This window comes from Cyprinodon variegatus, unplaced genomic scaffold (genome assembly GCF_000732505.1).
Source record: "Cyprinodon variegatus isolate N-32 unplaced genomic scaffold, C_variegatus-1.0 Scaffold170, whole genome shotgun sequence".
In the NCBI taxonomy this organism is placed as follows: domain Eukaryota; kingdom Metazoa; phylum Chordata; class Actinopteri; order Cyprinodontiformes; family Cyprinodontidae; genus Cyprinodon; species Cyprinodon variegatus.
This window is the reverse complement of record NW_015150623.1, coordinates 23903-39358: the sequence shown is the minus strand read 5'-3', so window position 1 is coordinate 39358 and position 15456 is coordinate 23903. Positions and strand designations below refer to the sequence as shown.

At 39.0% G+C, this 15456-nt stretch overlaps 1 protein-coding gene across 1 annotated transcript; it reads left to right on the top strand.

Moving 5' to 3' along the window:
• Window positions 1–1981: 1981 nt before the first annotated feature.
• Window positions 1982–15198, top strand: LOC107087015 (muscle-related coiled-coil protein-like). Its single transcript, XM_015378343.1, has 2 exons — window positions 1982–2554; window positions 12114–15198. Exons 1-2 carry the CDS (start codon window positions 2147–2149, stop codon window positions 12663–12665), a joined length of 960 nt encoding a protein of 319 aa, XP_015233829.1. The 5' UTR covers window positions 1982–2146; the 3' UTR covers window positions 12666–15198.
• The last annotated feature ends 258 nt before the right edge of the window (window positions 15199–15456 follow it).

Sequence of the window (15456 nt, the reverse complement as noted above, 5' to 3'; positions counted from 1 at the left end):
CACCACCACCCCCACCCCCTGGAGGAACGGGGGTCTTAGGCATGTTGGCCCGGTAAATATATATTTAAAGACTGGAGGTGAAGGGGTGGAGGAGAAGGAGTGGGAGGACGGGGAATTCAGGGACAGCAGCAGCTGCTGAGCTCAGTCCAATGGATCCAAATTACAGCACAGTTAAAGAATTACCAAAAATCTCATCTTTAAGTGTTGAGAAAAGTTCTGATCAAGAGAAAGAGTCTCTGAAAGCACAGACAGACAGCTTAATGCACCCGGTTCTATGCAAAATGTCCTTGTATTTGAAATAGTTCTTTTAACATTGTCTCCATGGTGTTTAGAAGAAACAAACCTAGAACTTCACAGATCCTCCACCATATTTAAATCAGATTTTCCACAATTCACTATCTGTTCCACCCAAATTACCTTGCTTGTTCCTGAAAAACTCAACCTTAGTCTCATCTGAGTAAAGCCCACAAGTAACGTTAAAGTCCTGTTTAAGTTTTAAATGATACAAGAGGAAATAACCACTTATTGTATGCCTGTGTTTACCATCCAACTTTTGTTATAGAAACCTAGGGTCTCCATGATGTCACTTTTAGTCATAGTCAGAGGCCAGGTGACACTGATTGCATGGTAGCCCTAATTCTTCTGTCGGACTGCCACAGATCTGCTATGGTTACAGCGTAGCTTGCCATAGTAACGCTGTCAGGATGTGACCTCATGTGTAAAGTATCTGCTGTGTGCAGTCAGGTCTTCTCAATGCATCAGGATGCCTGCTATCAGCAAGTTTTAAATTTCTCGGCTGTCTTTTTTATTGTCAACAAGGTTCTTTAGACATAAATACACAGATCATGTTAGCATTCTGAGAGGCATTCAAACAGTTGTCCTTAATATATGAAAACTTAACAAGCTAAGCAAGATAATAAGAAAAAAATATTTTTGGCTTTTTCTCACTAATAAGGTTCAAAACACATGTACCTTTTTGGTTGGTGTATTTTTTATTTTTTTTTTCCCAGTTTAAGAAGTTCCTCAGTTTAATACATTTGATGGCTTTATACTGTAATTTACTGCAGCTATCTTTTCAACTCTCAAAAACATGACATTTTAATCAAAGGGTGGACCAAGAACAGTTTGGCAACCACTCACCTAAGAGCAAAAACATTTTGCAGTTCAAGCTGCAATAATAGATGCTTTTTTTTGGTTTGTTAACAGGAGAAACATGAGTCTGAAAGAAGCTGTAAAAAATGAGTTTCCACATTGTTTAGATGTGTGGTATTTTTAACCAAAACAAAACTGTTTCAGGATAAATATAAACATAAGTCCCTTCTTTACATGAAAAATCTGATTACATATGTCTTAGGGCACACTTTTATAGATAATGGTGGCAGATAAAGAATTGTTTTTCCCCTTCTTTTTTCTCTCATAGCACCAGTCTTCTTCAGAATAAATAAATCTCTGTGTTTAGTGTGTCGGGAGTTAAAGCCATCTGATTCTCCCTCTCTTGCTTTGGAACTGTCAGTCATCTCTATAAAGAGCTTCAGATCTCAATCTCAGTCAATGTTTGGACTCTGCTGCCCAGGGGAAAGTAAAAAGGGCAGAGCTACAGAGTCTAATCCTCTAAAAAACATTCCCGCTCTGAGTAATCAGAACAGACAACTGGAGCTTCCCTATATCTGTCACTGCAGAAATACAGAAACACTCATGAGCTCTTGTTGATATACTTGTTTTACAGCTGGTCGTATGAACATAAGTGTAAAAACCAAGGAGGACTTATGAATCACTGTATGGTTGTTTCCATCGTCCAGTGCTTTGCATCTTCCTGAAATGTCAAAGTGTCCTCTTACACCAAGGTTCTAATTTTAGCTTGGGAGTGAGGTTCGTGAGAGTACTGACGCTCCCCTCAAAGTTTACTGCATGGCCCACATCCAGTGGAGATCTGAATCAGGACCCTTTGGTATTTTGACACCTATTTTTAAAGGGGGGGTAGGTGGAGTTTCCCTTCTCTCTCTCACTCGCAGATCTGAGTTAGGGTCACTGCAGTTGGGTGTTGCCACTCCCTTCTCCAGCTGGTATCCCCAACGATCCTCACTGAAGCCTCCTGACTAAACCTGCAAATTTACACCTTCTGCTAAAGTTTTCCCGAAACATCCAAATGGACCAGCACAAGCTTCGCTCAGCAGGCGTTCAGGAGAAGTTGGAGATCATCGGGGTGGAAGATGAGGCCGGCAACCCCATCAGTGCCCTCACCATCCTATCTCTGCTGGAGCGCGTCGCCGGCATCATCGACAATGTCCAGTCTTGCCAGCAGCGCATGGAGGAGCGTCAGCTGGAGTTGGAGAACAACATCAAAACCATCCAGGGCGATGTCCTGAAGCTGGCTAAGGACCACAGCGACACCAGCGGCACTGTGGAGAAGCTCCTGCAGAAGACCCGCAAAGTGAGCGCCAATGTCAAGGAGGTCCGCAGTCGTGTTGAGAAGCAAAATGTCAGAGTCAAAAAGGTGGAATCAACGCAAGATGAGCTGCTCACCCGCAACAAGTTCAGAGTTGTCATCTACCAGGTAAGAGGAGATGCTAGGAGTGTGCATTGACCTGTCATCATGCTCTGTTGTAACCAGAGTCTATAGCTGTTGACTTCTGGGGGTTTCTTTCTTTCTAATTGTAGTGCTACATTCAGCACATCTAAAAAAAATTTATTCTAATTTAGGAGTGGCCAATTCCAGTTCCCGAGGGCCTCTATCCTCCATTTAATTCAGGTGCGTTGGACAGAGGATAAATCTAATAGCTACAGGATACTGGAGTCACCCACCTCTGGTCTAACCTATAGCCTGAAAACTCACTTTAGTAAGCTCAAGTCTGCATCTTTAGTCAGTGAAGAAGTTTGATCTGTTTTCCTAACACAGGAGCAAGAGGAACTATGGATGTGGAAAAAAGAAAAATCGGGTTAGATCTTTACTTGGATGAACTATGACTCACATCATTAGGCAGCCGATGAAGGGAGCTTAAGAAACAGATGAGAGATGAAGGGCGGCTGAAGATCAAACTCTTAAGAGCCCTTCACTCTATAACCCTTAATAGAAAAAGCATTATGATAGGAGGCCAACTAAAGATCTTAATCAGCCTCAAAAAAACAGGAAAACAAGGTGAATCACTGTAGCATAACACTGAACCACTCAGTTTGGAGCCATTACAACTTTCACGATTTAGTATGCCAAGAATATTGCCTGTTAACATGAAAGTTTGAATATCAATCAAAAGCATGTTTTTCATCTCCAGATGGGGACATGTTCTGATCTGTAAGAGTCTGAAAAAACCTGGTCTGCATGCAAAGAGGGTTGATGTTGAAGAGATGGATGGGCTTTATAAGGGGATTTAATTGGACCGTTGTGGAATTTACTTTGGAGGCCGCTGGTCCAGCATTAAGAGAAGCTGATCGGGCTTTTTGCCGACAATCAAAGGGGGGTTGGATTACGTCTAACAGGAGAGTTATGTTAGATTTTTAATCAGAAAGAAGATCAGACATTTGAAGGTAAACTGCTTTTTGGATGCTGTAAGATTTGAAAAAAATTCTACCAAATCTATTAAAGAAGAGATTATATAAAACTCTCTTATGCTGATATATCAAAGCTGCCAGTTTTATTCCCAATATATGTTCTAATTTTAGTCCATTTCAGGGAAATTTTACAGCCTACACAGGTTAATTTGATAATTTCCTCTGGACCAGAAATCATTTGTTCACTGTTCATATACAGCTTCATCAGCAAATCAACACCATCACTAAGATGGATCTGTTGCATCAGGTCAGCAATGTTTGGACCTTGGCAACAGCCAAAAACAGCAAAGACATGTCTATCCTGACAGTTTCTACAGTATTTTAATGAGAGATAAATATAAATGCAGAAACCAAGAGTGATCATAGAGGCAGACAGCTTTCCTTCCCAGTTTGTCTCAACTGGCCTGTTTTTATGATGTTTTTTTAGTTTTATTTTTTGGAAGTGTCAGATCCTTCTCAAGAGCTGATAGATATTATCAGTTCATTTCACACCTCTTATTTTAAATAGTCAGTTTCTCAAGAAGTAAATGGTGGAAGAATGCATGGCATATAATTTTCGTCTGTGGTAACAGGTGAAAATATAGATTTGGTGTTATTCTAATGTGTCAAATGAATGTGGAGCTTTTTAGCTGTGTCTTCAGTGAATGTTGGGAAAGCTGTGGGAGTATCGGATGCTGCAGTCTGAATTCTAGACCTGACTGGTCCCAGTATAAAATCAAAGCAGGTAATTGGTTAAAATCAATCAATACTCCATCAGTGTTTCTGCAGTGTCTGGTGTTCATGGACAGAAACTAAAGGTATACAGAGGAGGATGTTAGGTTGTAGAATGCCAGGGTCTAATCTCTGTATGAAGGTCTTCTCTCAGGGTCTTTGGACCATAACCAGAGGTTCACAGCATAATGTTGAGGGGAGGAGATGGTGTTTCCAAAATGAATCCAGGTGAAGGATTTGAAGCCTCTTACTGTCTTTTTCAGGTTTGATGCTAAGGTGGAGTAGGAAATGGTAGACAGCTTGAGGGATCCACAGTAATGAGACAATTACTCCAGTCTATCAAGGTGAAGGTGTTGGCCAACAAGCTTTTAATTTACTGGTTCCTCAGTTACTCAATGCAATCAACTTGTCTCCTTAGTAAACTTTTTACCAATCTGACTTTATGATCTGATTGAACTGTCTCAATGAAGTACTTCAAGATGATGTGTTGTGAATTGGCGCTACATAGATACACTGAATTACCTTTGGTCATGACAAAAATACAAGGAGATCTTGAAAAGTTACCTTGGAGATAAAGCAGGATTTTCATTACTCAGGCACACTTTAGAGTAGAGCTGCTGCACCTTTGCAGTCGAAATAATCAAATTAGTTTATTTGATAGAGATACCTACAAATCAAACATGCCTGCTGATCACTCTCAACATTTTGAGCAAGAGTCCATCCATCCTCCCATCCAGCTTCGAACACGCTTAATCCCAAGTGGGGTCGCGAGGGGTGCTGGTGCCTATCTCCAGCTGTCAATGGGCGAGAGGCGGGGTACACCCTGGACAGGTCGCTGGTCCATAGCAGTTGAGCAAGAGTCACATTTGCCAAATCAGTTTCACAAATGCTCAGAAATAATATATACAGTACTCTGATATGCAGATCAGTGGAAAGCCTAAGGTAAAGTGCCGCACCCAACATTCTATTGACATGTGACAGTAGGAAGCCAAATAACTTCTCTTCCCATTGAGTCACAGTTGCCCCATGAGGATTCATTAGAGGAGGGGTCTTCAATACCAGTCCCGAGGTTAGGTGCCCTGCACCTTTTAGATGCTGTCTCTGTTTCCACACCTGAATCAATTGGCTTAATTACCTCCTCTGTATGCAGTCAGGTTTTCCAGATTCCTGCTAATGGCCTAATTGTTTGGCTCAGGTCTTCTGAAGCAAAGACATATTGTTGAGGTGAAGCTGCAGTATAACCAAAGAAGCCTGCTGTAGAAGAATACCACATATGTCATCTCATTATGCTGCTGTCAATACAGCAATCTTATTTCAATTGGTTAACTTAAACTGAAGTTTATCTAAGCAGGTTGCTTAGCCAGACCACCGGGACACATCAAGAAGAAACGATGAAAAAAAATCGGATTTTCCTGATTTACTCAACTTATTAAGTCTCACTACAGGTGGTACTTTCCAGATCTCTCTGTCTCTCTTTGAGCTCTATCTCTTTAGTCTGAATATTGCAATGTTTAAAATAAAAGGGTAACCTCTCCTATTAGCATTGTGAACTTGATTTTCCATCTGGATCTGGGAATGTATCTGCCTTTCATCTGAAGTTGAAGCTCATTAATGTGCCGCTCTGCAGAGACCCATTTGGTCCTCTGTCCTCGCTGATGTCCAGATTTTCAGAATAGTAACTGGAGCTCTGTGTGCAGCGAACAGCTGCTGTGGATCCGTGACAGAGGGACCTATTCTGGGATCACAGCATTCTCCTGCACTGCCAAAAGGGACAGGCCATAAACTGCTGTCACCTCGAGTCAGAGTCTGAGGCGGCAGCTCGGTACTTGGATCAATAGACAGCGAGAGGCGGCTGTCAGTCACCTGCTGCTGAGAACTGCTGTTAGCCTATAGCAGTGGTTTACAAACATAGTCCTCAGGATCCACCGTTCTGCATGTTAAAAGTGTTTCCCCGCCTCCTTACACCTGACATTTAACTGGGTGATTAACGGGCCAATGGATGCTGAGGAAGTAATGGAATCAATCAACAAGGTGTGTTGGCGGAAAACCAAATCTAAAACCTGCAGGACAGTGGGGACAAGGGCTGGAACTGACAATTGCTTTGCAAGAGCATATCTACAGATGAAAACATTTTTTAAATGTGAAATGCAAAATATTTCTATTTTTTTTCACAATTAGTGCATAATTACTACTCCAAGTGGGTTGTTCTGTCATCTATAGGTATGTTTTAGAGTCTCTATACTCCAGTTAATGATTAATTAATTACTAAATTGGTTGACGATTATTTCCATAATTGACTAATCACGATTAATGCGATTAATTGTTTCAGCCGTAATGGGGACCAAGTCTGAAAACCACAGTCCTAAAAGACATTAGCAGATTTAATAGTAAACAATTGATCTGCAGGTTAGTACAGCCACCAGAGGGCAGTGGAGGAATCATACAAGTAATTATCTTCAGGTGTTTAGTGTAGCTCAGTTTTATTTTTCTAACCTAAGTAAGTGAACCCGCTTTTTTAAGTTACATTCTGCCTTTTTTTATTGCGTTGTTGAGACGATACTTTTTAAGCCTACTTCAGACATTTTTTCACTGGATGAGAGCTGGTTCATTTACGTGGTTTGGACTCTTCAGAAATTAGATCCTTCTTTCCAGCAATTATTGCAGGCACCACCATGAACAGATTGGACTCCCTCTTGTCTCCCTTCTGCCACCAGGTTCTTTTGCTTTGGTTCATTGTTCAGATGCAGAGACTGTAGCATCAAGCTTATGCTGTGATGTAGAGAATGATGGCATCAACCTTAAAAGAAACAAATTCTTTCAAGGTACATGTAAAACAGATATTTATCTTATCCACATAACAATCTTGGCGGTTCAACTGTGTGACCCAAAACTGTAGCTGGATCCAGTCAGAATATATGTTCAGGTGAAGAACACGATTACAGCTTTGTTAACCAGGTTAACATGCCGGGGAGGCTTATGGAAGCTGATCTGCAGAAAGACAAAATATCTGTGGCTGTAAATTAGATTTGGACTCTGGAAACTCATCATCTGAAAAGGCCAAACGTTTCATTAGGACAGTTTTAAAAACCAAACACTGGATGTTGTATTTAAAACAGTTCCTCTACAGTTCTTACCATCTCCTTGATATGCATCCATGTCACTACCAGAAAATCAAATCAAATAGTGTGCATGAAAAACAGAAAAGAGATGCATATTAATAAAAACCACTGTTTCCTAATAAAAACAATAGCATGATCCATAAATACTGTTCAGATTCACCCTAATGAAGCAACTTTTTTTTCTTCAATCTACTTTTCTATTTGGAGTCAGTTTAGTCAAACAGTGTCTTTTTTTTTTTTCAATCTTTCATTTACTTCCTTGGCAGCTGAGAAATGGACCAGAGTTTGATCTTCAACCAGAGGTGAAACCTCATCATTAATGGATGTTCTGTTCAGATGCTCCCTGTGGTTTTCTCAGCTCCACCTGATAACCCTCTGCGTCCAGGTTCAGCCCATTTTGATCCCAGCAGTCCAACCTGTTTAGGAGAGTGTTGAGTTTTCTCATGACGGATGTTCGCTCCGTTATTCTGAGGCCTCCGTCCTTGTCCTAATATAGAGCTACGGCTGTGGTGATTTAACCAGGAGATCTGGGTTGAAGAGGCTGGAGGCTGAATGATGACAGTAATAAGAAAAAGATGAATGGCCGTTGCTACCCTTCCAGGGCTCCTTTATTCCCGTTGCTGTTCACAGGAACAGACTATACTGAAATGTTTAATTTTAGAAGAGCTAATGGCTTTTAGTCTGGGATTTTTTGTGGTGTAGGCCTGTGGGAAGTGATGAGCGGTGACCTGTAAACCACAGGTTGCATCAGAAAGCTTGTAGTTTTGCAGCAAATATTAATACAGTATAAAGAGACAAAAATTGCTATAAAAAGGGTTAGGGTTGAACTATTTTGCTTATATCAATAATATAGTTTATTGCAGTGTATTTTTCAACATTTTTCTTTTTTGATTGTTATGTATCATTTTGTGTAATACACATATTAAAGATGTTTATGTTTCCCTGAGGCTTGTTTGCTTGCGGAGCTCTTTAGTTTTTGCTCTGATTTTTTAAAGCTTGGTGTTCCTGGTTCTCTCTTAATGAGCATTGATCATTTATTTATTTTTCTCAAAATCATAATATATATATTTTTTGTTTGCTATTCATAGATTTTTATTTTTTTTTTTTTGCCTTCTATATATTGCTTGTGACAGCATGAGTTCCAAAAGTATTTAAACCCCTCTTTTCACATTATTTTTAACAACCAACAACTTTAGAGTATTGCTCAATCCATCATCTGAACATTGAGAGAGGATTGACCAACTGCACACCTACCAAGACATGGACGTCCAATTAAAGGACAGCATTGATAAGACAGCTTGCCAAGATGTTCACAGCTTAGAAAAGATGCAGAGATCTGCGGTCCAGGTTCTGATTGTAGAACAAGAACAAGAAAAAAAAAAAAAATTGGTAAGACAGTAAGTTTTATGAATTCTGGTTTCAAGTTTACTACAAAAATAAAATAAAGAGAGTAAACAAACTTCATAATGTGAGAGGATGCTAAATGTTTGGTTGAACGAAAAAAAATGTTTTATTGAAAAATTACCTGATCGTCCTTGGACAAGCCCTCAACAGCATTGAGCAGGGTGTTGGCAGGATCATGCTGTGGGGAGGCATTTCTTATGGAGACAGAAAGAAGCTGGTTAGAGTTGATAAATTCAGATAAAACATTAAAAAATAATTCATTAGCATCTGCTAAAGACTTTAGCCTGGAGTTAAGGTTCAGCTTTTAAAGAACAACCACATTCTCCATCAAGTTGGAATTATTTCATTTTATGCTCCAATGAAAAAAAAGGAAAACTGTCCATCTTTAATTGTGCGAAGTTGGAGAAAAAACATTTTATTCCGCAGAATGTACCTCTAAAAAGTAGTGACAAGAGGTGCTGGATTTGCATAAAAACTCTGAAGGTCATTTATTCTTTTATGATGAGCACCAGGCCACGTAGTGAGGATCATCTTCCAGTTAATCGCCACTTTGTGTTCGTCTTTCACACCAAAATCTCCTTATAGGAGTATGTATGGGTTGGAGGTTTCTGTTCATCCTTCTCTGATTTTCCATTCGTTTAATTTGAAAATGTTTTGTGTTTCTTCTTAAAAAAAAGTCTTTAGGATGTAATGAAACTATGCTTTTATGAACCTTGTGTTTAGAATGTCTAGAATGAAAATAATCTGATTAAGCCTTAAAACATTACTTTTAGCTCTGTTTTATCAAAATTCATATTAGCTGGATCTACACTGACCTTCTAAAAAAGAAGAGATTGTTGACATCTGTTTACAGGAATATGAGACACTATGATGACTGAATTAATCCTTCCTCAGTAGGATTTATTCATTAATAATTTTATAGTGGGGATCACCTGTCTACTTGAAATTAATTTAAAGTTATAAAATCTAATCCTTTGTTTAAAACTCTTAAAGCAGAAGCAGCTTCACCTCAGACCTCAACTGAAGTCGTTTCAGTTTAGGTCCAGTTTTCTTCCCCAGGTCAAAGGTGAAGCTATGTTGTGAAATACGGTGTGTTTTTATGGCACCGTGTCTGTGCGCTCCTATAATCTCCACCTCTGATTGTCTGAACTTCCTGTCGGTGACTCTTCCTCTTCATCACCTCTTGGGTTATTAATACATCCTCTGACCCAAATTCCCGGTCGCTGTAATTATGGTGTCATTCACCATATTCAGGCTCGCTCTGACAACACCTCCATGATTAATGAGTGTGATCATTGCAGGAGGCCACAGCTTCAGCATGATTAACTCTCTTTTCACAGCCAAAGTCGTCTGTGGGGCGCAGCAGGTGAATTCTCCTGCTGCACCTTCTGTTACCATGATCACTTTGGCTCTTTTGAATCTTAAAACCCGCTTTTTAGATGCTGAAATGAGAGGATGATTAGAGGATGAATACCTGCCGAGGTTAATGTGCACTTTTAACACACTCTCGGCAGTCAGATTATTTCTGTAGGAATTATGAATACCTGATCCATTAATCCTCAGCTGTTACCAGATGGGGAGATTATTATTAACACTGGTCTGCAATTTTAGGAGCCAGCAGGTTCTTCTCTCAATGAGCTCCTCGTATATAAAAATAGAGAAACTTGATCTCATGATGATAGCTGTATATTCAGACTGTAAAAAGGGGCTATAGGTCAGGTCTAACAGAGCATCTCTGAGGATTATCATGTTTCTGTCCGAGCTGCCTTCGGTTTACTAAGCAGCAGAGTAATTTAACCGTAATGGATTGAAGAGATCAGATTCATCTGCACTCGGAGAGCTGAGCCGTCCGCTGAGAAAATGGCGAGTCTGATGTATGATAAGACGACATTCAGATGGAACTGCATTAAAGGTGAAAGAATTGAGAAAAATCAAGGCTCACTAATCGGCTCCTTTAGATTAACATTCCTTTAAACAGGAATGTTTGGGGAAAATAAACTTTTTATTCAAACATAATCATCTTTTTTTGTCATTTCAACTTTTGTAAATTTCAGTAAGTTTGTCTGTATGCAGACCATCCTTTGGGGAGCTGTAGACTATACCAGAAGAACCCTTAACCGTAGAAAGAGAGCATTTTAGGGCCTTTTTAAGGGTCTTGCTTAGGGATAAATTGGGGTTGTCAAAGGGATTTGAACTTGCAGCTCCCCAAGGATGAAAACCCTCTGCTCTATCACTCGCTCACAAAATGTAATGGTAAAAGATATTTTTTCATTTGAGAGACTTTTTTTTTTCATTGTGTTGCTGAAAATGCACAGATACTAGTTTGTTTTAACTAGAGATTTACCAATCTAGTTTTTTTTTCAATCCAATTCTAATACCGAACTCCTGAGCTGATCGTATCTGCTGATTCAACTGATTTGATTCAACTGTTGAATGAATGACCCATATCTTGCCGTGGGAATGACTTTGATATAAACATAAAAAAGGAGAAATGCACTTTATATTATTCATAAACAAATAAGCAGCAAAAAAAAAAAAAAAAAAAGAAAGAAATACGAGTCCAAATGCCCTGAAATGGATGTCATATATTCGATATAAAATCACATATATCTGATCCAGGTATCGGATTGGTGCATCTTAATTTGACATTTTAGTCATTTATTAAATACATTTTTTAATCCTATCAACCACTGAATCCAAAATAATTTGTACTCCAGTTAGATTTAGATTTAAAGGTATCTTTATTTTTTACCAATACTTTATTTTTTGATTAATGGGTTATTGATGTTTTAGAATAGTTAGAAAGTCCTACGTTTTATATATAAAATAGAGAGTTTGTGAAGGAAATCAAAAAATAAAAGGAGATGGTGAGGTAGACAAACAACTTTCAAGTTTGGAGGTCATTGAAACAAATGATCAAACGTATCAGAGTAAACATTTAAAACAAAAACATAAAGAAACTACCAGCATTATAATAAGTGTGTGATTCTTGTAATGTTAACTAAGGCTTTCTAATGACATTTGAGAAAGTTCTAAATGTTTCTTGATGTGCACCTTTAGTACATATGTTTCATAAAACACTTAAGAAAATACAATTATTAATCGTCTTTTAATAAATGCTTGTTATGCTTAAAAACTACTTATTTTTAAAATCTGTGCTCTAGTTCATTGGAGCTGTAATTGGGCCTCAGTGTAATGTACTGTAGTTATTTCAGAGGTGTTAGGTCTGTCAAACATGTAATCTAGTTTTTGGTACATATCTCTCTTCATGGTGTAAAAGTAATAAGATTTAAGATTTCACAATTAATGTTAAGCTCCTCTTTGTCATTGTAGGGTGAAACGGAGGTTCCATCAGTGGCTGTCACCAAATCGCCCAAAGGACTTGGCCTTGAAGGTTTGGAGATTGAGCCCGATGCCTACGACATCCCTGCAGACCTCTCCTCTGATGAAGAATACCTGAGGGACGAGGAGCCTGATCCCTCACGAGCTGCACGGATCAAGAAATCCATGGTAAAGAGCACTGAGACCCTGAAGGCTGCATTTTCCAAAGAAAACATGAGCAAAACTAAAGACAACCTAGGCACCAAGTTCCACCACCTGGGCGAGAAGGTCATGCCTCCAGAGAGGAGGGAGAAGATGCACCAGGCAGGGGAGAGGCTGAAACAGTCCGGCGAGCGTCTGAAGGAGAACATCGCCAAGAAGGCTCCGAACAAAGAGACCTTCCGAATCAAGCTGAAGAAAGAGAGGGCCGTCGCTGAGGGCCAGGAGGGAGCCGACGCAGAGGGCGAGCTGGCCGATGCCAAAGAGGAGAAGCCTCAGAGCTCTACGGAAACTAAAAGGGAGGGACCGGTGGAGGAGACCGGTGCCACCAGAGTACCAGAATAGCAGAAAACTTCTCTAAATAGGAACCAGGACACTGGAGGAAGGAGCTTTGAGATTTTAGATGGTTGTTTCAATGAGTAAAGTTCAAGAGGAAGGGGCAGAATCTTAGAGAAAAAGTTATGAAATGTGTGAACTCAAGCAATCAGATGTTGGGTTTTTGTTCTTTTAAACATCTAAAACTGTGAGAACTAATCAAGATTGTGGTTTGGTGGGAAGTTTCTCAATAAGTTGAATTTATCTGAAGGAATTGGAGAACAGATGCTGCATTATTGCAACATGATTGAAGGAAAATTGATGAGCTTGGAAAGAATAATGAAGGTTGGTGCTTGCATAAAGGCCCTGTCACACCTGGATGGTTTAGCCAGCATATGCCCGACATACGAAAAATCTGGCAAAAATGCTGGCATACGTTTGATACGTTACGGAGACATTTTGTATAAGTTATGAGCACGCTGAAGAACGCTGAAAATCGCTGGAATGCGTTGATATACGGCTACTACGTCGGGAAATTTTTAGTATGCCACCTTATGCCATACATAGGGTATAAGTTACAGGTAAGTTATCTGATTGTTGACACACGTTCAGTATATGGTAGGTTACGCATAAGTCATGCCGTCTAGCTTATCCAAATGCTATGACTAACTTATGCATAACTTATCAAGAACGTATCTCCAACACATGAACGTATTTGACGTGTTCCAGACCTTACGCTGAACGAGTTTCCAACTTATAGCTACTGTTTAATGGAGTATTGGCAGCGTTTGGGTATAAAAGGGGTTCAAAGGAGGAAAGCGTCAGTTCCCCCCCTTCAGTGTGGATCCCCGTCATAGGGTAAGCGAGAAGGTGAGTGTGATGGTCACGACCAACAAACTTCCTAGCAGACATGACACTGAATCTGCGGCAACTACAAACCTTTTTTCTTTTTATTCTTTTTGTTTTGGCAGGCGATTGATATCACGATCAAAGAAATCTTTTTATGCAGGCAGGGCGCCTCCTGGTGCTTTGCTGCCCCCCTCAGGACACTGGCTTGTGACATTTCATGGGCATTACGCTGCCGTGCGTTATGCATAAATTAAGCTGTTGTTGGAAATACGCTCAGTTCATTATGAATACTCTATGTATACAACCAAAATTGAAAAAATACACAGAGTTCAGCGTATGCCAGCGTTTTAGGAGATTCTGGGACGTCAGGCATATGCTGGCTAAATCGGCAAGGTGTGAAAGGGCCCTAACAGTTTTCTGTCTAAATGTACGAAATCCTGTACAAACCTCAGGTTTTGGAGGGTGAAATTGGCTTCAGCTGGTCTGATGTCAGACCGGTTTCTGTCTGTAAACTACATCGACCTTAGCTTTAGGAAAACAAATGACAAAATACAAAGAGATTTAACAACCAAGAAGTTGAAATACCATTCATATCACTTTGTTAAATAAAGGTGCTGCTATAAGCAATGTGCTTGTAAACAGGAAGATGTTAACATAAAAACTTATTTTTTGATTTAATGATGCACCAAAATAAAATTTCCCATAGTTTTATTAAGATTTTTGTGACAAGAACTGTTAGAAAAGTTCAACTTTAGAGTAACACATCCCACTGTGGAGCAGCAGTGACCCCATGCTGACTGTAATTATTCATCTGGAAATCAACAGCTTTAATTTTAGCTTTACATGATTGTTAAAATCATGGCTCCTTTCAATGACTTGTTTTTTTTTTTTTTAAGTGCTTCCAGAACACTGTGTGAATTCACCTGACATGATTACTGAGTTCACCGCTTTGATTGGACGCTTTCTAATCTTCAGTCATCGAATTCTCCAAACCCATCCGCAGTCTAACTCCTTACATTAGGATAAAATCTTTCTATGTGATATCATATTCCTGTTTTTTATACTGCTGCCATTCATCTTCTGCAGTAGAAAGTTATTTAGGTTTGATTATTTTCTAATTTTTTGATCACATTTTAGATTCAACATCTTTTCTGTTTTTATTATAGTTAATCAGAAAATCCAAAATTCTCAGCGTCTCTTTCACTGTATTTTTTCTGTTTTGATTTTGTATAAATACATGTCACCTGACAGATCAAAAAATAAAGCTGTGTTATGCGTTTCTTTTTGTAACAGATTCATTTTATTTCTAACAGATCTCTTTTTGAAAAGAGAAAAAAAAAAAGACCAGAAAAATTGGATTATAAAAAGCTGCATCTTAGATCTGAGCGGCCATTCAACCTCTATGTTTAGTGTCACCTACAGTAGTGGTTAGAAGGCTGCTGAGTTTCTCATTCATTGTCCAGTTTCTATTATCACTCTCCTTTCCATTTGTTTGGTTCTTTGTATGTTTCTCGATTGCTTTAAGAGGTTGTCTGGCTTGTTTGCTCTGTTATTTATTTGGTTTTTGGTGGTTTTAAACAGCTTGTTTAATTTTTTAATCATTAGGTTAATGTATTAGTTGCCGTTATTTGCTTTATTCCTCTCTTTAATCATGATCTCCTTTAATTTACACAAGCTATAAAATCAAATGATGTAATAAATTGGTCTTCCTCTTTGTGTTTTCACTATTCCTTGTTAATTTGACAAACAGTTTCTACCAGACTCATTGATATTTGGGGGGTATCACATGCAGTGGTTGGATGTAACGAAGTACAGGTACTTGGTTGCAGTACTTAATTAAATTTTTTTATGTATCTGTACTTTACTTAAGTAGATTTAACAATGGATACTTTCTTTTACTCCACTACAATTTACATGAAGTACCTGTCCACTACAAATTCTAATGTAAGTCATATTGTATTTTTCATTTATT

Coding starts and splice junctions, on each gene's coding strand:
- LOC107087015 (XM_015378343.1), top strand. CDS start 2,147: ATGGACCAGCACAAGCTTCGCTCAGCAGGCGTTCAGGAGAAGTTGGAG. Junction 2,555..12,113: donor TCAGAGTTGTCATCTACCAG/GTAAGAGGAGAT, acceptor TTGTCATTGTAG/GGTGAAACGGAGGTTCCATC.